Source organism: Orbicella faveolata, unplaced genomic scaffold (assembly GCF_042242905.1).
Source record: "Orbicella faveolata isolate gen_17 unplaced genomic scaffold, um_ofav_v1 contig_13, whole genome shotgun sequence".
Classification (NCBI taxonomy): Eukaryota; Metazoa; Cnidaria; class Anthozoa; order Scleractinia; family Merulinidae; genus Orbicella; species Orbicella faveolata.
The window spans coordinates 23,051,465-23,070,000 of NW_028301540.1; the positions used below are offsets into that span (position 1 = coordinate 23,051,465).

Below are 18,536 nucleotides of genomic sequence, written 5' to 3' on the forward strand. Positions count from 1 at the left end.
CGAGCGGCGAATTAATGTCTTGTTCCCAGTGTTCGTCGGCCTCCGGCGGCCCCTACGTGAAGGGCGACCCCTCCGAATTGACGAATTGACGAATAGCCTCAATTGTCAAAACCCAGTGAATTCACTCTAATCATCAATTTCAGTACTGGCTTCCCATGGTACCTCTTGTAACCGCCAGAACCGCTGAATGCAAGCTCTTAGTGCTTTTGGAGAAATCAAAATGGCGTTGTCAAGGTTAAAAAAGGCTACGAAAAAAGACGCCCAAACAGCGCTCCAAGAGGCCTTAGAGGAAGCAAATCAACTACTTGAGAATAGAAAAAAGCCGACAAAGAAGAAGCGTTTCCGTATTTTTCGGGATCCCTTGACTGGGAGAAGGAAAAGTCACTATCCGTACAAGCCCAGATTTCAAGACGATCGCAAGCGGCCAAGTTCAATTGGTATAATCATATTATTGGTTTATGATTATCATACTTCATGTCATTCGTTGCTGTTAAAATCATTATGTACTTCGAACTGTCTTTCCGGTAACAAAGTAAACCCTTTTGCATCTAGATCCAGCTCAAACTGCGGCTGATTCGGCGGATTCCGATGATTGCGACATTGGCGATCAACAGTACATGCCATCATCATCTAGCGTAGACGGTAACCTTTTTCTTATCCACATGAAACTGGTAGTCATAAATTGATGGTTGTAATTTTAAAATTTGTTGGTGTCCGCTATCAGGGAAAGAAAGCTAGAGTGTGTGACTCACCAGCTGGAAAAAGGTGATAGTTAAAGAACTGGTTTCTTTTGATGATTTGAAGTTTGCAAAAATATGATTTACATTTATTACCTTATTTTTCTTTTATGTGTTAGCAGCAATTGGAATTTTTCGCCAATAATCCCAGACATTCCTAACCTATGAAACTAGCAAGGATGAACATTTAGTTTTCCATAAAATTCTTTCTGCTAGTGCGAGAGAAATCTGTGATGCATAAAACATTTCTATCTTCCTAATAAATAATAATATAGTAATAATAATAATAGTAATAATAATAATAATAATAATAATAATAATAATAAAAATAATAGTAATAATTTATTTCCTGATATATCTAAGATGTAATTAACATAGATATGAATATTGTTCCACAGACAATCTCGAGGCTGCCTTGGCAAGATGTGATGAGTTTCTCAGCTCTACAAATAATCCATCTAAAAATTGGGAGACCAGAATGGTGAATTTGTCATCGAGCTGGGATAATAACAGAAAGCTGCTGCTAGAAGCTCTCCTTAATTGTGAGAGCCTCCCTTCACCTGATCATTGTCGGATATGTTTGGAAGAGAAAACACTTATAAGACGTCATGACTGCCCAAAGAAATTTTTCTGCTCTTCATGTGATGTAAATGTGCATTCTCTCTTGCCATTTCATAACAGAGATGGGTTTGTTGATGGTTTCTTTCAGGCTATTCCTCCAACTGTGATAATTGATGAAAATGGAGTAAAGCAAAACATAGGTAAGCAGATATCTAAAAGGAAGAACATCAGTCTGAAGACAGCCACTGTACATGTATTAAATTTGTGCTGACCATCATTGTTTTTCTTTGTTCGATGTTGTATTTGTGATATTAATTTTGTTATATTCTCAGGGTTCTTGTTGAGTCTTGCGAGAATATACATACATGTATGGATTGAAAACCAAGTAATGATAATTGTTGGTTTAGTGTTATATGGGTTGCTTTCTTTTAAGGTAGCTTACACTATACACGCATGTAGATTTTCAGTTTAATGATTATGAAATCCAGTCACTGGTTATTTACCAAAATGCTAGCTTTATTTATGTTATCAATAACCTGAACTGGTTTGTTCTGTCGTTTTCCTCGGCAAGTTAAGCCATTTCCATTCATCAGTTTGCCTGGGTACTGCCCAAGCTGTAAAGAGGCTGGGGTTTTACGCCAATTAACAACTTCAGGAGTGGTCATTGTTGTGAATGAGAAAGGTAGTGTTTAGACTGAATGAGTTACAAGTCATGTTCATAGAAATGAAAAATAATTTGCTCTAACTGTATCTTGATGGAACACCTTCCTGTGATCAGGAGCTATTGAGTTGTAAAACATAGTAGTGCATTTTTCTCACCCTTTTTTTTTTTTTTTTTTTTGCTGTTTTGCAAATGCTTATATATTTTCTTTGTTCCAGGATGATTTGATTTAAACAAGTCTACCATCCAATGTAGCCAGTGCAATTTTGTTTCTCCATCCTGGTCCCTAAGTGATGTTGTACATGCAGGGTATTGGCCTTGGCCAGGAAGCCCCACAGATACAAGTTATGTCTTTGATCAGCAGCTTTTTCATCTGTGGGATGCTTTTCAGAAGAGAATGCCTGGGACCTCAGAAAGCTCCTTTATCAGAGCGCTTGAGGATGTTTCTGTTATGAAAGGAAGGGTATGAGTCCACTTCTAAAATCAATAATAATCTCATTAATAATAATAATAATAATAATAATAATAATAATAATAAAAAAAGGGTGTTTAAAAATTATTATTTCAACAGGCACCAACCATTAATCATACCACATTCTCAAGGTCTTTTAAAGAGTGGAAGTTCTTGCAGTATGAGTTAGATTGTCTGCAAGGGCTTGACTGGATGAAGTGCCCTTCTTGTTCAATTTTTCAGCACTCCTGCCATGTCGATGGAAACATGAAACTTTATCGTTTCAAGACATCAGGAAGGTTCATATTCACTGTGTTTAGAGGTGTATTGCTCAAATTATGGGAAAATGCTGATTTTCATGATGTGGATTATAAGTATGCAATGAGCATAAATTCATATCAGTTTTCAGAACACTTTTTTCCAGTAATCTGTGGCAGTAATTCAACATTGAATCAAGGTCCTTAGCAGCAAATTTCTAAATTGTTTTACATACAATCTTTAAAACAATAAAACACCTCATTTATTAATCAAAGGGAATTCATAGTTTGCTTTCTGTTAGTAATATAATATGTAGACTAAATAAAAGTAGTATAAAAATTCAGAGATGATATTAATTAAAATTAAATTCCATTTTTGCATTTAATGCAATAATTTTGTTTTTAAATTGTCTCTCACATACTTAGTCAAAGAAGGCCATCATACTATGGAGACCTCTTCATTGCCAACAACCATGATGTAGACAGCCACATGAAGGCAGTTTATGCAAAGAAGTCCAAATCTAAGGTTTTTTGCTTTAGAATGCATTTTGTATGACATACATTTATGTCAATTGATGGCTTTTAGAGCTTATCTTCTTGACGTGATATTTGATGGGTGTTTTGCTTGACCACAGGATGTTGATAATAGATGTAGTGATTCACACTGGAGGGCCACAAACAACCATGGCAAAAAAGCAGCCAAACTTGATGAGACTGGACTTGAGATTGCAGGTTGAAATGAAATATATATTGTCATAAATGTATTAGGTCTGAAAATCTACAGCTGTATATGGAAGGGATGCATTTGTGTACTTATTGAAAATGTTATTTATACAATCATGTAGGTTGCAGGCATGGCTTGGCTCAGTGGGCAGTTAACATGTTTCAGGGAGAGCTGTATGGTTATGCAAACTTTATACATCAGAAAAAAATGATACCAGCCAGTGTCAATTATTTTTGGGAAGATATAGTTTGCAAATACTGGAAGTGGGCTGGAAAAGCTGGGGGGTTAGAAAACTGCGATATGAAACCAGCCTTGTCAGTAATGCATGCAAAAGCTCACAGTTGGACATGCCAGGTATAAATTATAATGGTTGTACATGTGTAGTTTCTTAAAGTTTGTAAATGAAAGCTAATTTGAATTATAAGTTACACAAATTTGAACAAGTTGCACAATAAGATCTACTACTATTATGTATGTTAAAACAGGTCATATGGGTTGGTCGATGGCAAGATGGAAGTGCCTGCTCCACTGGTGAGGAAGTGGAACAGATCAATTCTCACATGTCTCGTTGTGGAAACACTACAAAGTACATGCTTCCTGAGAGTAAGTGGAAACTTTAACCAGTGACGGAGTGTGAGTAAGAGTCTTATTTTTATTTTATTTATTTATTTTGTAAAGAAAAGAATTTTTCTGCTACAAATTGACTCATTTTTTTGTTACCCCCAAATACATGTATATTTAACAATATGTTATTGGATTTGAGATGTTCGTTAGCCAACAAGATGTTTTATGTTGTGTTGGCCATAAGTAGCCAACAAGGGTGAGTGGAATAATAATTTGCCAGTGAGGTAAACTATTACAATTTTAGGCAAATAATTATAATTGTTCTATTAAAAAAAATTGCCATATTTAATTTCACTGGCTGTCTCCATATAGTTACACCTACCATATTTGTGTTCCATGGTAAACAAGGTCTTACATGTACAATGGCCTGTAAATGAATAAAAACTCAGGAATTGCTATATACCAAGTCTAGTTTTTCAATAAACATGCATACAGTACAAAACTGTTGTAAAATCATTGATCTTATACTTGCTCATTACTATTTTTTTACCCTTTTGAAGATCGAGAAGAGCTTATTCCAGAGCATGCCCTGAGGTGGAACAAAAGAAAAATTATTGGTATGGCCCAAAGTCTTGCTCAGCGATATACTCGTGTGAGTATGCAACAGTGTACATTATTTGTTGAAACAGATAAAGACCTATATGTATTTCTCCTAGTATACCTCACAGCCAGTTTTAATTTTCATTAAAGAAGGAAAAGAGCTTTTGCCTTAAATTTCTGTCATTCCCTAATTTCAATTTTTTTTTTTCACTGCTATTTTTTAAAGGCTATTAAAATGCAGAATGAATCACTAAAAGACTTTAATGAAGCTCTTGATGAATATGGTGTATCATTGGATCAATTCAAATCAGATGACTGGAAGCTTGCTGTTGTTAGTCATGCACAAGGTAATAAAAATTTTGTGTATTTGGCATTACTTCATTCTGTAACTCATAATTGGAATAATACTAGACATTGGAATGAAAATCTACCCCGTTTTATAACACGTTCCTAACCTACCAAATATTGTTTTCTGTTAGTAAAAATGAACTGGAGAGTGTAAATGTTATCACCCTACCTTCTGAAGTACAAAGATGAAATAACAACTGTAACTGACTGATCTATTTACAAGTGATGCTTACTGGAAAGCAATGTTGATTTTTGAAATAGAAGTGGAATCCTGCAAGGGTACTTCCAGCAGTATTCAGCTTCAAGACGAAATAGAAATGTTGGTTTCAACCATAGAGCAGACTTCCCATTCCATGAACAAACTGGCTGGTATGTGTGGTCACACTATTTATTACTTATACTAAAATTGTAGTCAGGACTCATGATATTAAAAATACAGTCAATGTTTACAACTGGCTTCTTAAAAACATAGAAAACAACGCTTGGTTAAAACACTTGAATGACGTTTCCACCTAATATCTCAGGTCCTCATTGGTTTGGGTGGAATGAACAAGTGTAACAATGAATACAAAAGGTTCAAAAGTTATGCAAATATGCTAACGTGCGAGACAGCAAATGTTAATGGAGAGAACATTGACAATTGCTGTGTCCTTACGGATTCTTAATACATATATGTACTTGTTTGCTTGCATGCTTACTTGGTTGCTTATCTATCTATGTTTTTATTTATTTATTTACTTATTTATTTCTTCTCGTATTTTTAAGCTGTGATTATGTCTGTATTTTGAACGTCATTTATTACATTAATTACTTTATGATGATTTTGGGTCAAAATGTCTTTTTTACCTAATTAAATACCATTTAGAGTCATCCAAGCAGCGCACACGTTTGCGAAGTAAAATTTCTACAGAAAAGGCCAAACTTACCTCTCGAATACAGCTGTACAATGAGCAGACACAGAGTGACCAAGTTGCCAACCTTCAATCTGCATGTACTGTCTCTGAAGTCATGAAAGGAAACTTCCCCTGGGGAGGAAATACAGGTGAACTTTGAAAGATATCTAATACCCATTAAATTGATTTATTTGGATGTGGTTCATTAATACGTCTGCTAAATACATGTACTGATTGCTGTCCACGGCTGCTTATCGCTCAGCTACTCCGTCACTTGAATGCACCATTCAAACTGAGTGTTTTGCTACGCCGTGCTGACGAGGCCCAAATAGGCCGAAACAGCTGATTTTGACTGGAAGATTCGCGTATACTATTCTCATAGGTATCGCTTAATCGATGCTTACACAATTACTTTTATCATTTTATGACATGCCTAAAATACACTTTTTCATTAAACAACCAACTCATCTCACACTCTTATGTTTTATTGATCTCTTTATAAAGCTACGCCTATAAGGATTCAAAGAATCATCGTAGAAAAACACCAAATTTCCAGGAGATGGGACGAAGAAATTGCTCTTATCAAGAAGGAGATGACAGACTTCATAGCATTCTACTTGGAGGTTGTCCTTCCTCATCTTGAAAGGGAGATTGTGGATTTACAGGACAAGTTGGAGAGTGAGTGATTACTAAATGGCTTTAGTTTTTACAATTTCGATCGAAAATGTTTTTGGCAAGATTTTAAAAATGTTTTCCATTTTTCAAGATCCCGACTGCGACTCCAACATGCTCCTGGATGACAACTCAGAAATGGTGACCCTAGCTATCCAACCAGATTTGACGGTATAGTCTTCACGATTATAGTTACCGATTTTGTTAATTTTATCCTGGTTTTTGTAGCATGAAACAATTAGCTACCGTTTTGAAGGTCCCCTTTTCTATTGCTAAGAGATCCTAAGTCGAAGAAGGAACTTTGAAAGTCATATATTGTGGGTGTCATGAACAGGAAAACCTTTTCAGGGACCCCGACTCTGCTTAAGCTGCTAAGTGCTTACCCGTTAGATCATTGTGTCTTCTAATAAGAAACGTGCAGAATTACAATTAGTTGCTCGCTCGCTCGCTCACTCACTTAAAGACGTTCGGACGGATGGACATATAGACGGACGTCCCGACATCAGAGCAGTTGCCGTATAGTTTCATTAAGTATATATATATCTATTTTTTTACTCAGTGCACTTTCTTATTTTTGTTAATTTTGTTCATTACTCATGAAAATAGGAAACGAAGTACAAAACTACTTCAAAAAGTGCGCCGGTACTTCGAGGAAAAGTGAGCTTAGCAAAAAAGCGATTGCTTTCTGCAAGAGCCAAGTCTGTTGTGCAGCCACCAAATTTAAAGCTGCATTAACAGGGAGTGGATACGAAGAATGCCTCAACATTGAAGATAACGCAGAAAATGGTAACAAGGATGTTGATGATTATGACGATGACCATTCCGACAGCACCGGTGACTATTCCGATGATGATATGCCCACAAATTACCAGCCAACTCCAGAAGAAAATGTAGACGTTGTTGGCGAGAAAATTACCCAGTCTAACACATTTTCATGGAAATTTCTCCCTGAAATCAGCCAATCGACTCTACATGAACGAAACGGAAGTTCCGCTTGTAGCGTCATAGCTGTAATCTTTGCACACGGAGTATGGCACGAGCGCCTGGATCTTCAACCCTTGCGTTCACTATGCCCTCTGTGGGTTAAATTACTACTTGCATCCATCAGAGTGGGAAACCGGCTCTATGATCGCTGTCGACATAGCCTACCGCATCGCTTCCTGTCCGCTGCAGAGGCTGCTTCTGTCGCAAAGCAATGTGTCAGCGTGTCCATAGGATCACCTTTGGCTGTACGAGTTTGTGATGGACACGCACCAACAACGCTACAACACCAGTTATCTATTTTGTGCAATGGCCCCCACCCAACGAATGCTGCCTTGTTTATCGTGAACGAAAAAACTGTTCTATTTTTGGCGTTAGAAAGCGGTGGTATCGTCTTAGTTGACACTCATCGCCACGGAATGCATGGAGCCGAAATTTTGTTAGGTCAGGCTGGGAACTTATATCAATTTATAATTGAATGTCAGAAACTCCTTGATATGAGAGGTCACACTTATGGTAATCTGTCTTTCATTACTTTTTAATTCCGTATCGAAATTATGTCCAATGTATAAGAAGTATTTCAAGAATCTCCGTTTTCTTTTTAATTTTTTGGCCTTAAATCCTTTGGATCACTACCTTGCATTGATACATGTCTAATTTATTGCGTTCTACGTAAGGAAAACGCCAATTTTGTGCGATTGCTTGAAGAACAACTGAAATGTGTACTTGATGTTAAAATGATATCGAAAACTGACGACATAGAGAGCATTGCAGGGTTATCATCCAGGGAAGTTTACTCTTAGTCAGAGCCTAAACGTCGTAAGAACAGCAAACGAGTGAATTGTTTAGTAGTTAGGTAAACAACACTGTAAACAAGTGTCTCGTCTCAAGGACGTGATTGCTTACAAATTGTTAGCATTTACTCGTAATGCAAAGAGTGAGTAGAATAAGGATCATATTTGATTTATTACTTCTTTGATATATTGTTATTCGCATAAATTTTAGGCCTTTTGCGAGGAATCATTGTGTGCATTGAATGTTATGCATTAAGTGACAATTAATGAAAAGTTCACGTTTTAATACGCCTGTAGTTTTGAAATAATCAACAATGATTTAGATAAACATATACAGGCAAAAACAGACTCAGTTCGCGTTAAAGTCTTTGTCTAACCCATGCAAATTAGAAACTCTGAACTCTTAGTTACTCTTGAAATCGCATATTTAATTAGTTTCCCTTGACAATGGCGCCAAGATGTCGCCGAAACGTCGGATTTATCTATCGTTAGTTTTGAAATAATTTCTGGAATTTCAAATGAAAGGGAATGAATTCCTAATTGTTGTGAAGTTGTAGAAGTAGTGTAGTGCCTTAAAATAACAATTCAAGTGAAATAAATAAATATTTTTCGTGTAAATGGTAATTCTCTTTCAAATGGACTAATAGTTTCTGTTAGGGTTTCTTACTTTGGCAACTAAAATGCCTGTCAGTACATATCTGAAGAAAAATTTAGAAGGGTTAAAGGGAGGTTTCAGTAGAAAAAAAAATACCACTTACCAACAGGAGGGGGTCCTCCCATAGATCCGCCAATGTAAACAGTCAACCGTTCTCATTTTTGGCATGATTGATTTCCAGTTATATAAATTTGCGTCTCTTGTACAATGACGGCCATCTGACGCTTTACCCATCAAGACAAGCTACCTTTCATAATGCGTCGTTCAAGGTGCATTTCGTAAAGTAGCTCGTCTTGACAGGTAAAGCAAATGTTTGCCGAAACTCATCCAAACGGGTACCATGTCTCTAGTATTAAACCAGCCCATCTCGCTGGTATTGAAATGCAATTGACCTTAATTTGGGCTGCACGCTTGCAATCTGACATAAACGCGGTTAAGTATGGTGAAAAAAGAGAACAATTAGGCATAACGTTTTTAAGGTAATGCTGAATAAGAAACATTATTGCGCCACTTTACGATAAAAGGTCAAGAGAACTTGCAAATTATTATACGTTATTACACTGTAGGACAGGGCAAAAATACGGAAGGAAAGCGGAGCCACAAAATGGCTGGACTAAACGACCCCAACTTTGACTTATAATACTGGATTAATAATATTCAATGCTTTAACATGTAAGACGTGCCGACATTTTGTTCCTTGCTCAATAGGCAACTTGCAAAATGTCCGTCCGTATGATATGTTGAACCTTCAGATAAAGTGTATTTATTCCAACAAATCCCATCTGAAACGTCGTTATATGGGGAATGGTGAGAATAGAGGGTAATTTCGCATAACGCGTGGACGGCCGATTTTGATAATAGATTTGAATATGGACAACTATGTCACAAACTCACATGAGAAATCAGGAATAGCAAAAGAGGAGACAATTTTGCAAAACCAGTTAATTGTCGATTGCTATGAAAAATGCAAATTAGGACCAGTACTTTACCAAATCCCATCTCAAACGTTCACTGTTTATGTGGAATGGTAGAAATAGAGGACAATTTCGCAGGACGGGTGGAAGGTCGATTTTGATGAAATAGTTGAATGAGGACCGCCATTTCACCAAATCCCATTTCAAACGTAAATTGTTTATGTGGAATGGTAGACATAGAGGACAATTTCGCAGAACAAGTGGAAGGTCAAATTTGATAAAATAGTTGAATGAGGACCGCCATTTCACCACATCCCATCTCAAACGTTCATTGTTTATGTGGAATGGTAAAAATAGAGGACAATTTCGCACAACGGGTGGAAGGTCGATTTTGATGAAATAGGTGACTGAGGACCGCCATTTCACCAAATCCCATCTCAAACGTACGATGGTTATATGGAATGGTAGAAATAGAGAACAATTTCGCAGAACAGGTGGAAGGTCGAATTTGTTGAAATAGGTGAATAAGGACCGCCATTTCACCAAATCCCATCTCAAACGTACATTGGTTATATGGAATGGTAGAAATAGAGGACAATTTCGCAGGACGGGTGGAAGGTCGAATTTGATGAAATAGTTGAATAAGGACCGCCATTTCACCAAATCCCATCTCAAACGTATATTGGTTATATGGAATGGTAGAAATAGAGGACAATTTCGCAGGACGGGTGGAAGGTCGAATTTGATGAAATAGGTGAATAAGGACCGCCATTTCACCAAATCCCATCTCAAACGTACATTGGTTATATGGAATGGTAGAAATAGAGGACAATTTCGCAGGACGGGTGGAAGGTCGAATTTGAAGAAATAGTTGAATAAGGACCTCCATTTCACCAAATCCCATCTCAAAGGTACATTGGTTATATGGAATGGTAGATATAGACGACAATTTCGCAGAACGGGTGGAAGGTCGAATTTGATGAAATAGGTGAATAAGGACCGCCATTTCACCAAATCCCATCTCAAACGTATATTGGTTATATGGAATGGTAGAAATAGAGGACAATTTCGCAGGACGGGTGGAAGGTCGAATTTGATGAAATAGGTGAATGAGGACCGCCATTTCACCAAATCCCATCTCAAACGTACATTGGTTATATGGAATGGTAGAAATAGAGGACAATTTCGCAGGACGGGTGGAAGGTCGATTTTGATGAAATAGTTGAATGAGGACCGCCATTTCACCAAATCCCATCTCAAACGTACATTGTTTATGTGGAATGGTAAAAATAGAGGACAATTTCGCAGGACGGGTGGAAGGTCGATTTTGATGAAATAGTTGAATGAGGACCGCCATTTCACCAAATCCCATCTCAAACGTACATTGGTTATATGGAATGGTAGAAATAGAGGACAATTTCGCAGGACGGGTGGAAGGTCGAATTTGATTAAATAGTTGAATAAGGACCGCCATTTCACCAAATCCCATCTCAAACGTACATTGTTTATGTGGAATGGTAGAAATAGAGGACAATTTCGCAGAACGGGTGGAAGGTCGATTTTGATAAAATAGTTGAATGAGGACCGCCATTTCACCAAATCCCATCTCAAACGTACATTGGTTTATGTGGAATGGTAGAAATAGAGGACAATTTCGCACAACGGGTGGAACGTCGAATTTGATGAAATAGTTGAATAAGGACCGCCATTTCACCAAATCCCATCTCAAACGTTCATTGTTTATGTGGAATGGTAAAAATAGAGGACAATTTCGCAGGACGGGTGGAAAGTCGATTTTGATGAAATAGTTGAATGAGGACCGCCATTTCACCAAATCCCATCTCAAACGTACATGGTTTATGTGGAATGGTAGAAATAGAGAACAATTTCGCACAACGGGTGGAAGATCGAATTTGATGAAATAGTTGAATAAGGACCGCCATTTCACCAAATCCCATCTCAAACGTTCATTGTTTATGTGGAATGGTAAAAATAGAGGACAATTACGCACAACGGGTGGAAGGTCGATTTTGATGAAATAGTTGACTGAGGACCGCCATTTCACCAAATCCCATCTCAAACGTACATTGGTTATATGGAATGGTAGAAATAGACGACAATTTCGCAGAACAGGTGGAAGGTCGAATTTGATGAAATAGTTGAATAAGGACCGCCATTTCACCAAATCCCATCTCAAACGTACATTGGTTATATGGAATGGTAGAAATAGAGGACAATTTCGCACAACGGGTGGAAGGTCGATTTTGATGAAATAGTTGAATGAGGACCGCCATTTCACCAAATCCCATCTCAAACGTACATTGTTTATGTGGAATGGTAAAAATAGAGGACAATTTCGCAGGACGGGTGGAAGGTCGAATTTGATGAAATAGGTGAATAAGGACCGCCATTTCACCAAATCCCATCTCAAACGTACATTGGTTATATGGAATGGTAGAAATAGAGGACAATTTCGCAGAACGGGTGGAAGGTCGATTTTGATGAAATAGTTGACTGAGGACCGCCATTTCACCAAATCCCATCTCAAACGTACATTGTTTATGTGGAATGGTAGAAATAGAGGACAATTTCGCAGAACGGGTGGAAGGTCGATTTTGATAAAATAGTTGAATGAGGACCGCCATTTCACCAAATCCCATCTCAAACGTACATTGGTTTATGTGGAATGGTAGAAATAGAGGACAATTTCGCACAACGGGTGGAACGTCGAATTTGATGAAATAGTTGAATAAGGACCGCCATTTCACCAAATCCCATCTCAAACGTTCATTGTTTATGTGGAATGGTAAAAATAGAGGACAATTTCGCAGGACGGGTGGAAAGTCGATTTTGATGAAATAGTTGAATGAGGACCGCCATTTCACCAAATCCCATCTCAAACGTACATTGGTTATATGGAATGGTAGAAATAGAGGACAATTTCGCAGGACGGGTGGAAGGTCGATTTTGATGAAATAGTTGAATGAGGACCGCCATTTCACCAAATCCCATCTCAAACGTACATTGTTTATGTGGAATGGTAAAAATAGAGGACAATTTCGCAGGACGGGTGGAAGGTCGATTTTGATGAAATAGTTGAATGAGGACCGCCATTTCACCAAATCCCATCTCAAACGTACATTGGTTATATGGAATGGTAGAAATAGAGGACAATTTCGCAGGACGGGTGGAAGGTCGAATTTGATGAAATAGTTGAATAAGGACCGCCATCTCACCAAATCCCATCTCAAACGTACATGGTTTATGTGGAATGGTAAAAATAGAGGACAATTTCGCAGAACGGGTGGAAGGTCGATTTTGATAAAATAGTTGAATGAGGACCGCCATTTCACCAAATCCCATCTCAAACGTACATTGGTTTATGTTGAATGGTAGAAATAGAGGACAATTTCGCACAACGGGTGGAAGGTCGAATTTGATGAAATAGTTGAATGAGGACCGCCATTTCACCAAATCCCATCTCAAACGTTCATTGTTTATGTGGAATGGTAAAAATAGAGGACAATTTCGCACAACGGGTGGAAAGTCGATTTTGATGAAATAGTTGAATGAGGACCGCCATTTCACCAAATCCCATCTCAAACGTACATGGTTTATGTGGAATGGTAGAAATAGAGGACAATTTCGCAGAACAGGTGGAAGGTCGAATTTGATGAAATAGGTGAATAAGGACCGCCATCTCACCAAATCCCATCTCAAACGTTCATTGTTTATGTGGAATGGTAAAAATAGAGGACAATTTCGCACAACGGGTGGAAAGTCGATTTTGATGAAATAGTTGAATGAGGACCGCCATTTCACCAAATCCCATCTCAAACGTACATTGGTTATATGGAATGGTAGAAATAGACGACAATTTCGCAGAACAGGTGGAAGGTCGAATTTGATGAAATAGGTGAATAAGGACCGCCATTTCACCAAATCCCATCTCAAACGTACATTGGTTTATGTGGAATGGTAGAAATAGAGGACAATTTCGCACAACGGGTGGAAGGTCGATTTTGATGAAATAGTTGAATGAGGACCGCCATTTCACCAAATCCCATCTCAAACGTACATTGGTTTATGTTGAATGGTAGAAATAGAGGACAATTTCGCACAACGGGTGGAAGGTCGAATTTGATGAAATAGTTGAATGAGGACCGCCATTTCACCAAATCCCATCTCAAACGTTCATTGTTTATGTGGAATGGTAAAAATAGAGGACAATTTCGCACAACGGGTGGAAAGTCGATTTTGATGAAATAGTTGAATGAGGACCGCCATTTCACCAAATCCCATCTCAAACGTACATGGTTTATGTGGAATGGTAGAAATAGAGGACAATTTCGCAGAACAGGTGGAAGGTCGAATTTGATGAAATAGGTGAATAAGGACCGCCATTTCACCAAATCCCATCTCAAACGTTCATTGTTTATGTGGAATGGTAAAAATAGAGGACAATTTCGCACAACGGGTGGAAAGTCGATTTTGATGAAATAGTTGAATGAGGACCGCCATTTCACCAAATCCCATCTCAAACGTATATTGGTTATATGGAATGGTAGAAATAGACGACAATTTCGCAGAACAGGTGGAAGGTCGAATTTGATGAAATAGGTGAATAAGGACCGCCATTTCACCAAATCCCATCTCAAACGTACATTGGTTATATGGAATGGTAGAAATAGAGGACAATTTCGCAGGACGGGTGGAAGGTCGAATTTGATGAAATAGTTGAATGAGGACCGCCATCTCACCAAATCCCATCTCAAAGGTACATTGTTTATGTGGAATGGTAAAAATAGAGGACAATTTCGCACAACGGGTGGAAAGTCGATTTTGATGAAATAGTTGAATGAGGACCGCCATTTCACCAAATCCCATCTCAAACGTACATGGTTTATGTGGAATGGTAGAAATAGAGGACAATTTCGCAGAACAGGTGGAAGGTCGAATTTGATGAAATAGGTGAATAAGGACCGCCATCTCACCAAATCCCATCTCAAACGTTCATTGTTTATGTGGAATGGTAGAAATAGAGGACAATTTCGCACAACGGGTGGAAAGTCGATTTTGATGAAATAGTTGAATGAGGACCGCCATTTCACCAAATCCCATCTCAAACGTACATTGGTTATATGGAATGGTAGAAATAGACGACAATTTCGGAGAACAGGTGGAAGGTCGAATTTGATGAAATAGGTGAATAAGGACCGCCATTTCACCAAATCCCATCTCAAACGTACATGGTTTATGTGGAATGGTAGAAATAGAGGACAATTTCGCAGGACGGGTGGAAGGTCGATTTTGATGAAATAGTTGACTGAGGACCGCCATTTCACCAAATCCCATCTCAAACGTATATTGGTTATATGGAATGGTAGAAATAGAGGACAATTTCGCAGGACGGGTGGAAGGTCGAATTTGATGAAATAGTTGAATAAGGACCGCCATTTCACCAAATCCCATCTCAAACGTATATTGGTTATATGGAATGGTAAAAATAGAGGACAATTTCGCACAACGGGTGGAAAGTCGATTTTGATGAAATAGTTGAATGAGGACCGCCATTTCACCAAATCCCATCTCAAACGTATATTGGTTATATGGAATGGTAGAAATAGAGGACAATTTCGCAGGACGGGTGGAAGGTCGAATTTGATGAAATAGTTGAATAAGGACCGCCATTTCACCAAATCCCATCTCAAACGTATATTGGTTATATGGAATGGTAGAAATAGAGGACAATTTCGCAGGACGGGTGGAAGGTCGATTTTGATGAAATAGTTGGATGAGGACCGCCATTTCACCAAATCCCATCTCAAACGTATATTGGTTATATGGAATGGTAGAAATAGAGGACAATTTCGCAGGACGGGTGGAAGGTCGAATTTGAAGAAATAGGTGAATGAGGACCGCCATTTCACCAAATCCCATCTCAAACGTAGATTGTTTATGTTGAATGGTAGAAATAGAGGACAATTTCGCACAACGGGTGGAAGGTCGATTTTTTATGAAATATGCAAATAAGAACAACTATCTAGCAAACTCACATCTAAAACGTGCAATTCACCCGATTTGATTGCGCACGAGTCCCTCTATAATAGAGTACGGTTGAAGGTAACTCGGTAGCGTCCTTATTTTCTTCGTTCATTAGAAAACTAGCCGCTAACCCACAAAGAACATAATGCCTTAAGGTATGCTGTTGTATTCGGCTGCGTACATGGGTGTAATGACTTAATGGTAATAAAAGAATTTCCATACGAAAAGTTTGGAGTTTATATGTTTAAGTCTCTATTTAATAAGGATAAGAAGTTGCAAATTTGAAAATTAGTTCAATTCCCCAGATCCACACTCCTAAAACTAATTCTAAAAATGCATGATATTCCACTGAAGTTTGCCATTATAACAATTTCAATTGCACAGTCAATATTAACAAGCTTAAGGAAGAGTTCCGGATGCAGTACTTGTAATTAACAAATTGTTGATGTTACCAGAGTTTACGGGTTGTTCTGCCCACACAGCGGTCAAACGCACTGCGTGCGCAGTTCCAGCCAAAATTGCTCCTTATAAACATCTTAAATTTTTGAAATCTTCCGCTCACTCAAACGTTAAGCTTCGTACATCGCATACGCATTGGAAATTTAGTAATTTTTATACTCCAACTTTCAATGCTCAAAATATGGTTTCCCTGAGTTGTTCGTACAACATTTTCTTACATATGTCTTACACACTATCGGTATGAAACACTTAGAAAGTTGTTGGTAACATTGTCAACAAGTGGTAAAATTAAATCAGGTAGAACTTGAAATAGTGAAAAAATAATAAATTGAAAAAAATGAAAATTGCCAATCGCTCTGTTTCACTGAGGCAAATGTACTCAAGAAACATGCAAACTCTATTGGAAAGACCAGTTTTAAGCTTGGTATAGCAACTTAAGGTGACTGAACACAGTTGTCCAATCTTTGGAGTACCTACCCTTTATTTTGCCATTTTTGGCGACCGTGGGATCAAGGCTTTTGGAGAAAAAGGTGAATGAAACACAGGTATCGAAAACTGTGATCAGCCACCTTAAGTCGACATTAGGTACCGACGGCGTAAGGGGATAGTTTCACACTGTTTGTACTCTTTGAATACACGTAACTGAACGAGCGACTTACTGGCAGTGCGAAGAACATGCTGGTTTGAAGGAGAGAGTTCTCATCTTCATCTCCGAGAACAATTGGCGCTGGTATGTTGGGTCCGCTCGTCTGCGATACTTGAACACAGATACTGCCCTTAGGTATGGGTTTGCCGTGGATTACTTTGCGTGATTCCAACGGCACTCCAAGTGCCTGGACTGTGTTGGTCGCTACGTATGCCACTAGCTGCGTCTCTGCTTTCTGCACTGAAGCTGACGTGGAACTAGTCGTTGCTAGTGTAGACATCGAGGAGGGATGAACTGTTAATTTAGTAGAAACGCCAGAAGAAGATGATTGAGCCTGCACGTTTTTTCCACTACCCACCGAAGTTGATGGCAAAGGAGTGGAAAGGTAGTTAGGGTTAGAAGACACGACTGGAGATGAGAGTGAAGCGGTAGTGGCAACCAGAATGGGCGCAGAAATTGAGTTAATATCTGCGACGGGTGGCGAGGTAATGATAGGAGGTGACGATGATAGAATGGGATTGAGGGTAGGTGCAGTGGAGGATGCGGCGTGAGATGATGGGAGGTTAGTTGATAGCGTGGCAGTGGCTGAGGTAGTGGTTATGGCAGTGGAGGATGCGGGTGATGGTGGAAGGTTAGTTGATAGTGTGACACAGGCTGAGTTAGTGGTTATGGAATGTGTTTCTGTTGAGATAGAAGAAAGGGTGCTAGAACATACAGAGGTGGTAGCCGACGAAGTAGCAGTACCAGAGTCGCTGAGTTCATCTGTTGAACAGTAAAGAATGGTTTATTAAATTAAGATTTCACTTGTCATTACGCCAAAAAAAACAAAAAAAAAAACAAACAAACATTACGGTTGAATCCCTCCTAAAGGGATACCACTACAAGAGGGCGACAATTCTGCTATTAACATTTTCGATGACTTTTTTTTCGAAGTCATTTTTAAAAAAGCGTTCACTGATCAATCGCTTCTAAATAAGCACGAGAGGGATGCTTTCAAAGCCTGCTTACCGGGGACGTAATAACGATAACAAATTAAAATACCACTGCAAACCTTGTTAGTACGACCGATGAACTGAACAGTTATAAGTGATAGCCAGAGTTGGTTTTGCCAGACGTTTTATTTTATAGCATCAGAAACCCATATGTTTCCAAATGTTTCTGACAATGAACATGAGACATAATCGCTAGGATAAGCGGTTATGGAAATATATGTAATACTTACGATCTATAAAACGTTCAAAAAGATCCATTGCACGCTTTCCTGCCGAAGGCGCTTTCTCTTGACCGTCAGACAGATCAAGAAATTTGGCTGCATTGCCTGGTGTCCCATAAACTGAAATGGTGTCACCCACACCATGAGGGTGATAGTACAAAATGACAACATCCCATTTGTGTTTTTTGTACAAGATATTTGCCTAAAATTAAAGTAAGATACAGAGAACGTTGTTTTAGTGAGTTGCTCTAAATAGGGATGGACAAACAGATGACGAACAGACAGAGGGATGTATGGATGGATGGAAGAACATGAACTACATTTACAGACAGATTAAAGGAATGATTGTTTGAAGACTTAA

General features: G+C 38.4%; 3 protein-coding genes and 1 pseudogene across 7 annotated transcripts in view; 2 read left to right on the forward strand and 2 right to left on the reverse strand.

Annotated features, from left to right (window-relative positions):
* Positions 1–42: 42 nt before the first annotated feature.
* On the forward strand, positions 43–2,452 carry LOC149115654 (uncharacterized). 4 transcript variants are annotated; one of them, XM_089285907.1, is made up of 5 exons: positions 43–437; positions 553–642; positions 1,136–1,498; positions 1,870–1,980; positions 2,178–2,452. In XM_089285907.1, the coding sequence occupies exons 1-5, from the start codon at positions 188–190 to the stop codon at positions 2,180–2,182; spliced, it is 819 nt and encodes a 272-aa protein (XP_089142033.1). In that variant the 5' UTR covers positions 43–187; the 3' UTR covers positions 2,183–2,452. The 4 variants fall into 4 exon arrangements, with proteins under 4 accessions (XP_089142033.1, XP_089142035.1, XP_089142034.1 ...); XM_089285909.1 differs by having other exon boundaries at positions 1,136–1,383; XM_089285908.1 differs by lacking the exon at positions 1,870–1,980.
* LOC149115655 (uncharacterized) lies at positions 2,298–8,861 on the forward strand (annotated as a pseudogene). Its single transcript, XR_016206245.1, has 13 exons — positions 2,298–2,422; positions 2,531–2,709; positions 3,094–3,193; positions 3,303–3,399; positions 3,513–3,745; positions 3,877–3,994; positions 4,516–4,607; positions 4,782–4,902; positions 5,165–5,272; positions 5,769–5,945; positions 6,301–6,474; positions 6,563–6,639; positions 7,075–8,861. The product of XR_016206245.1 is annotated as an uncharacterized LOC149115655 (transcript).
* A 7,231-nt stretch (positions 8,862–16,092) lies between these two features.
* On the reverse strand, positions 16,093–18,356 carry LOC149115656 (uncharacterized). The gene is made up of 2 exons (XM_089285922.1): positions 18,185–18,356; positions 16,093–17,724 (listed from the first exon to the last, which is right to left on the reverse strand). Exons 1-2 carry the CDS (start codon positions 18,210–18,212, stop codon positions 16,898–16,900), a joined length of 855 nt encoding a protein of 284 aa, XP_089142048.1. The 5' UTR covers positions 18,213–18,356; the 3' UTR covers positions 16,093–16,897.
* Positions 18,357–18,375: 19 nt separating this feature from the next.
* LOC149115657 (uncharacterized) overlaps positions 18,376–18,536 on the reverse strand; it is a 10,076-nt gene continuing 9,915 nt past the window's right edge. Inside the window, exon 3 of the mRNA XM_089285925.1 lies at positions 18,376–18,536. This exon is cut by the window's right edge and continues 311 nt beyond it. Within this exon, the coding sequence (XP_089142051.1) occupies positions 18,533–18,536 (4 nt within the window). The 3' untranslated portion in view covers positions 18,376–18,532.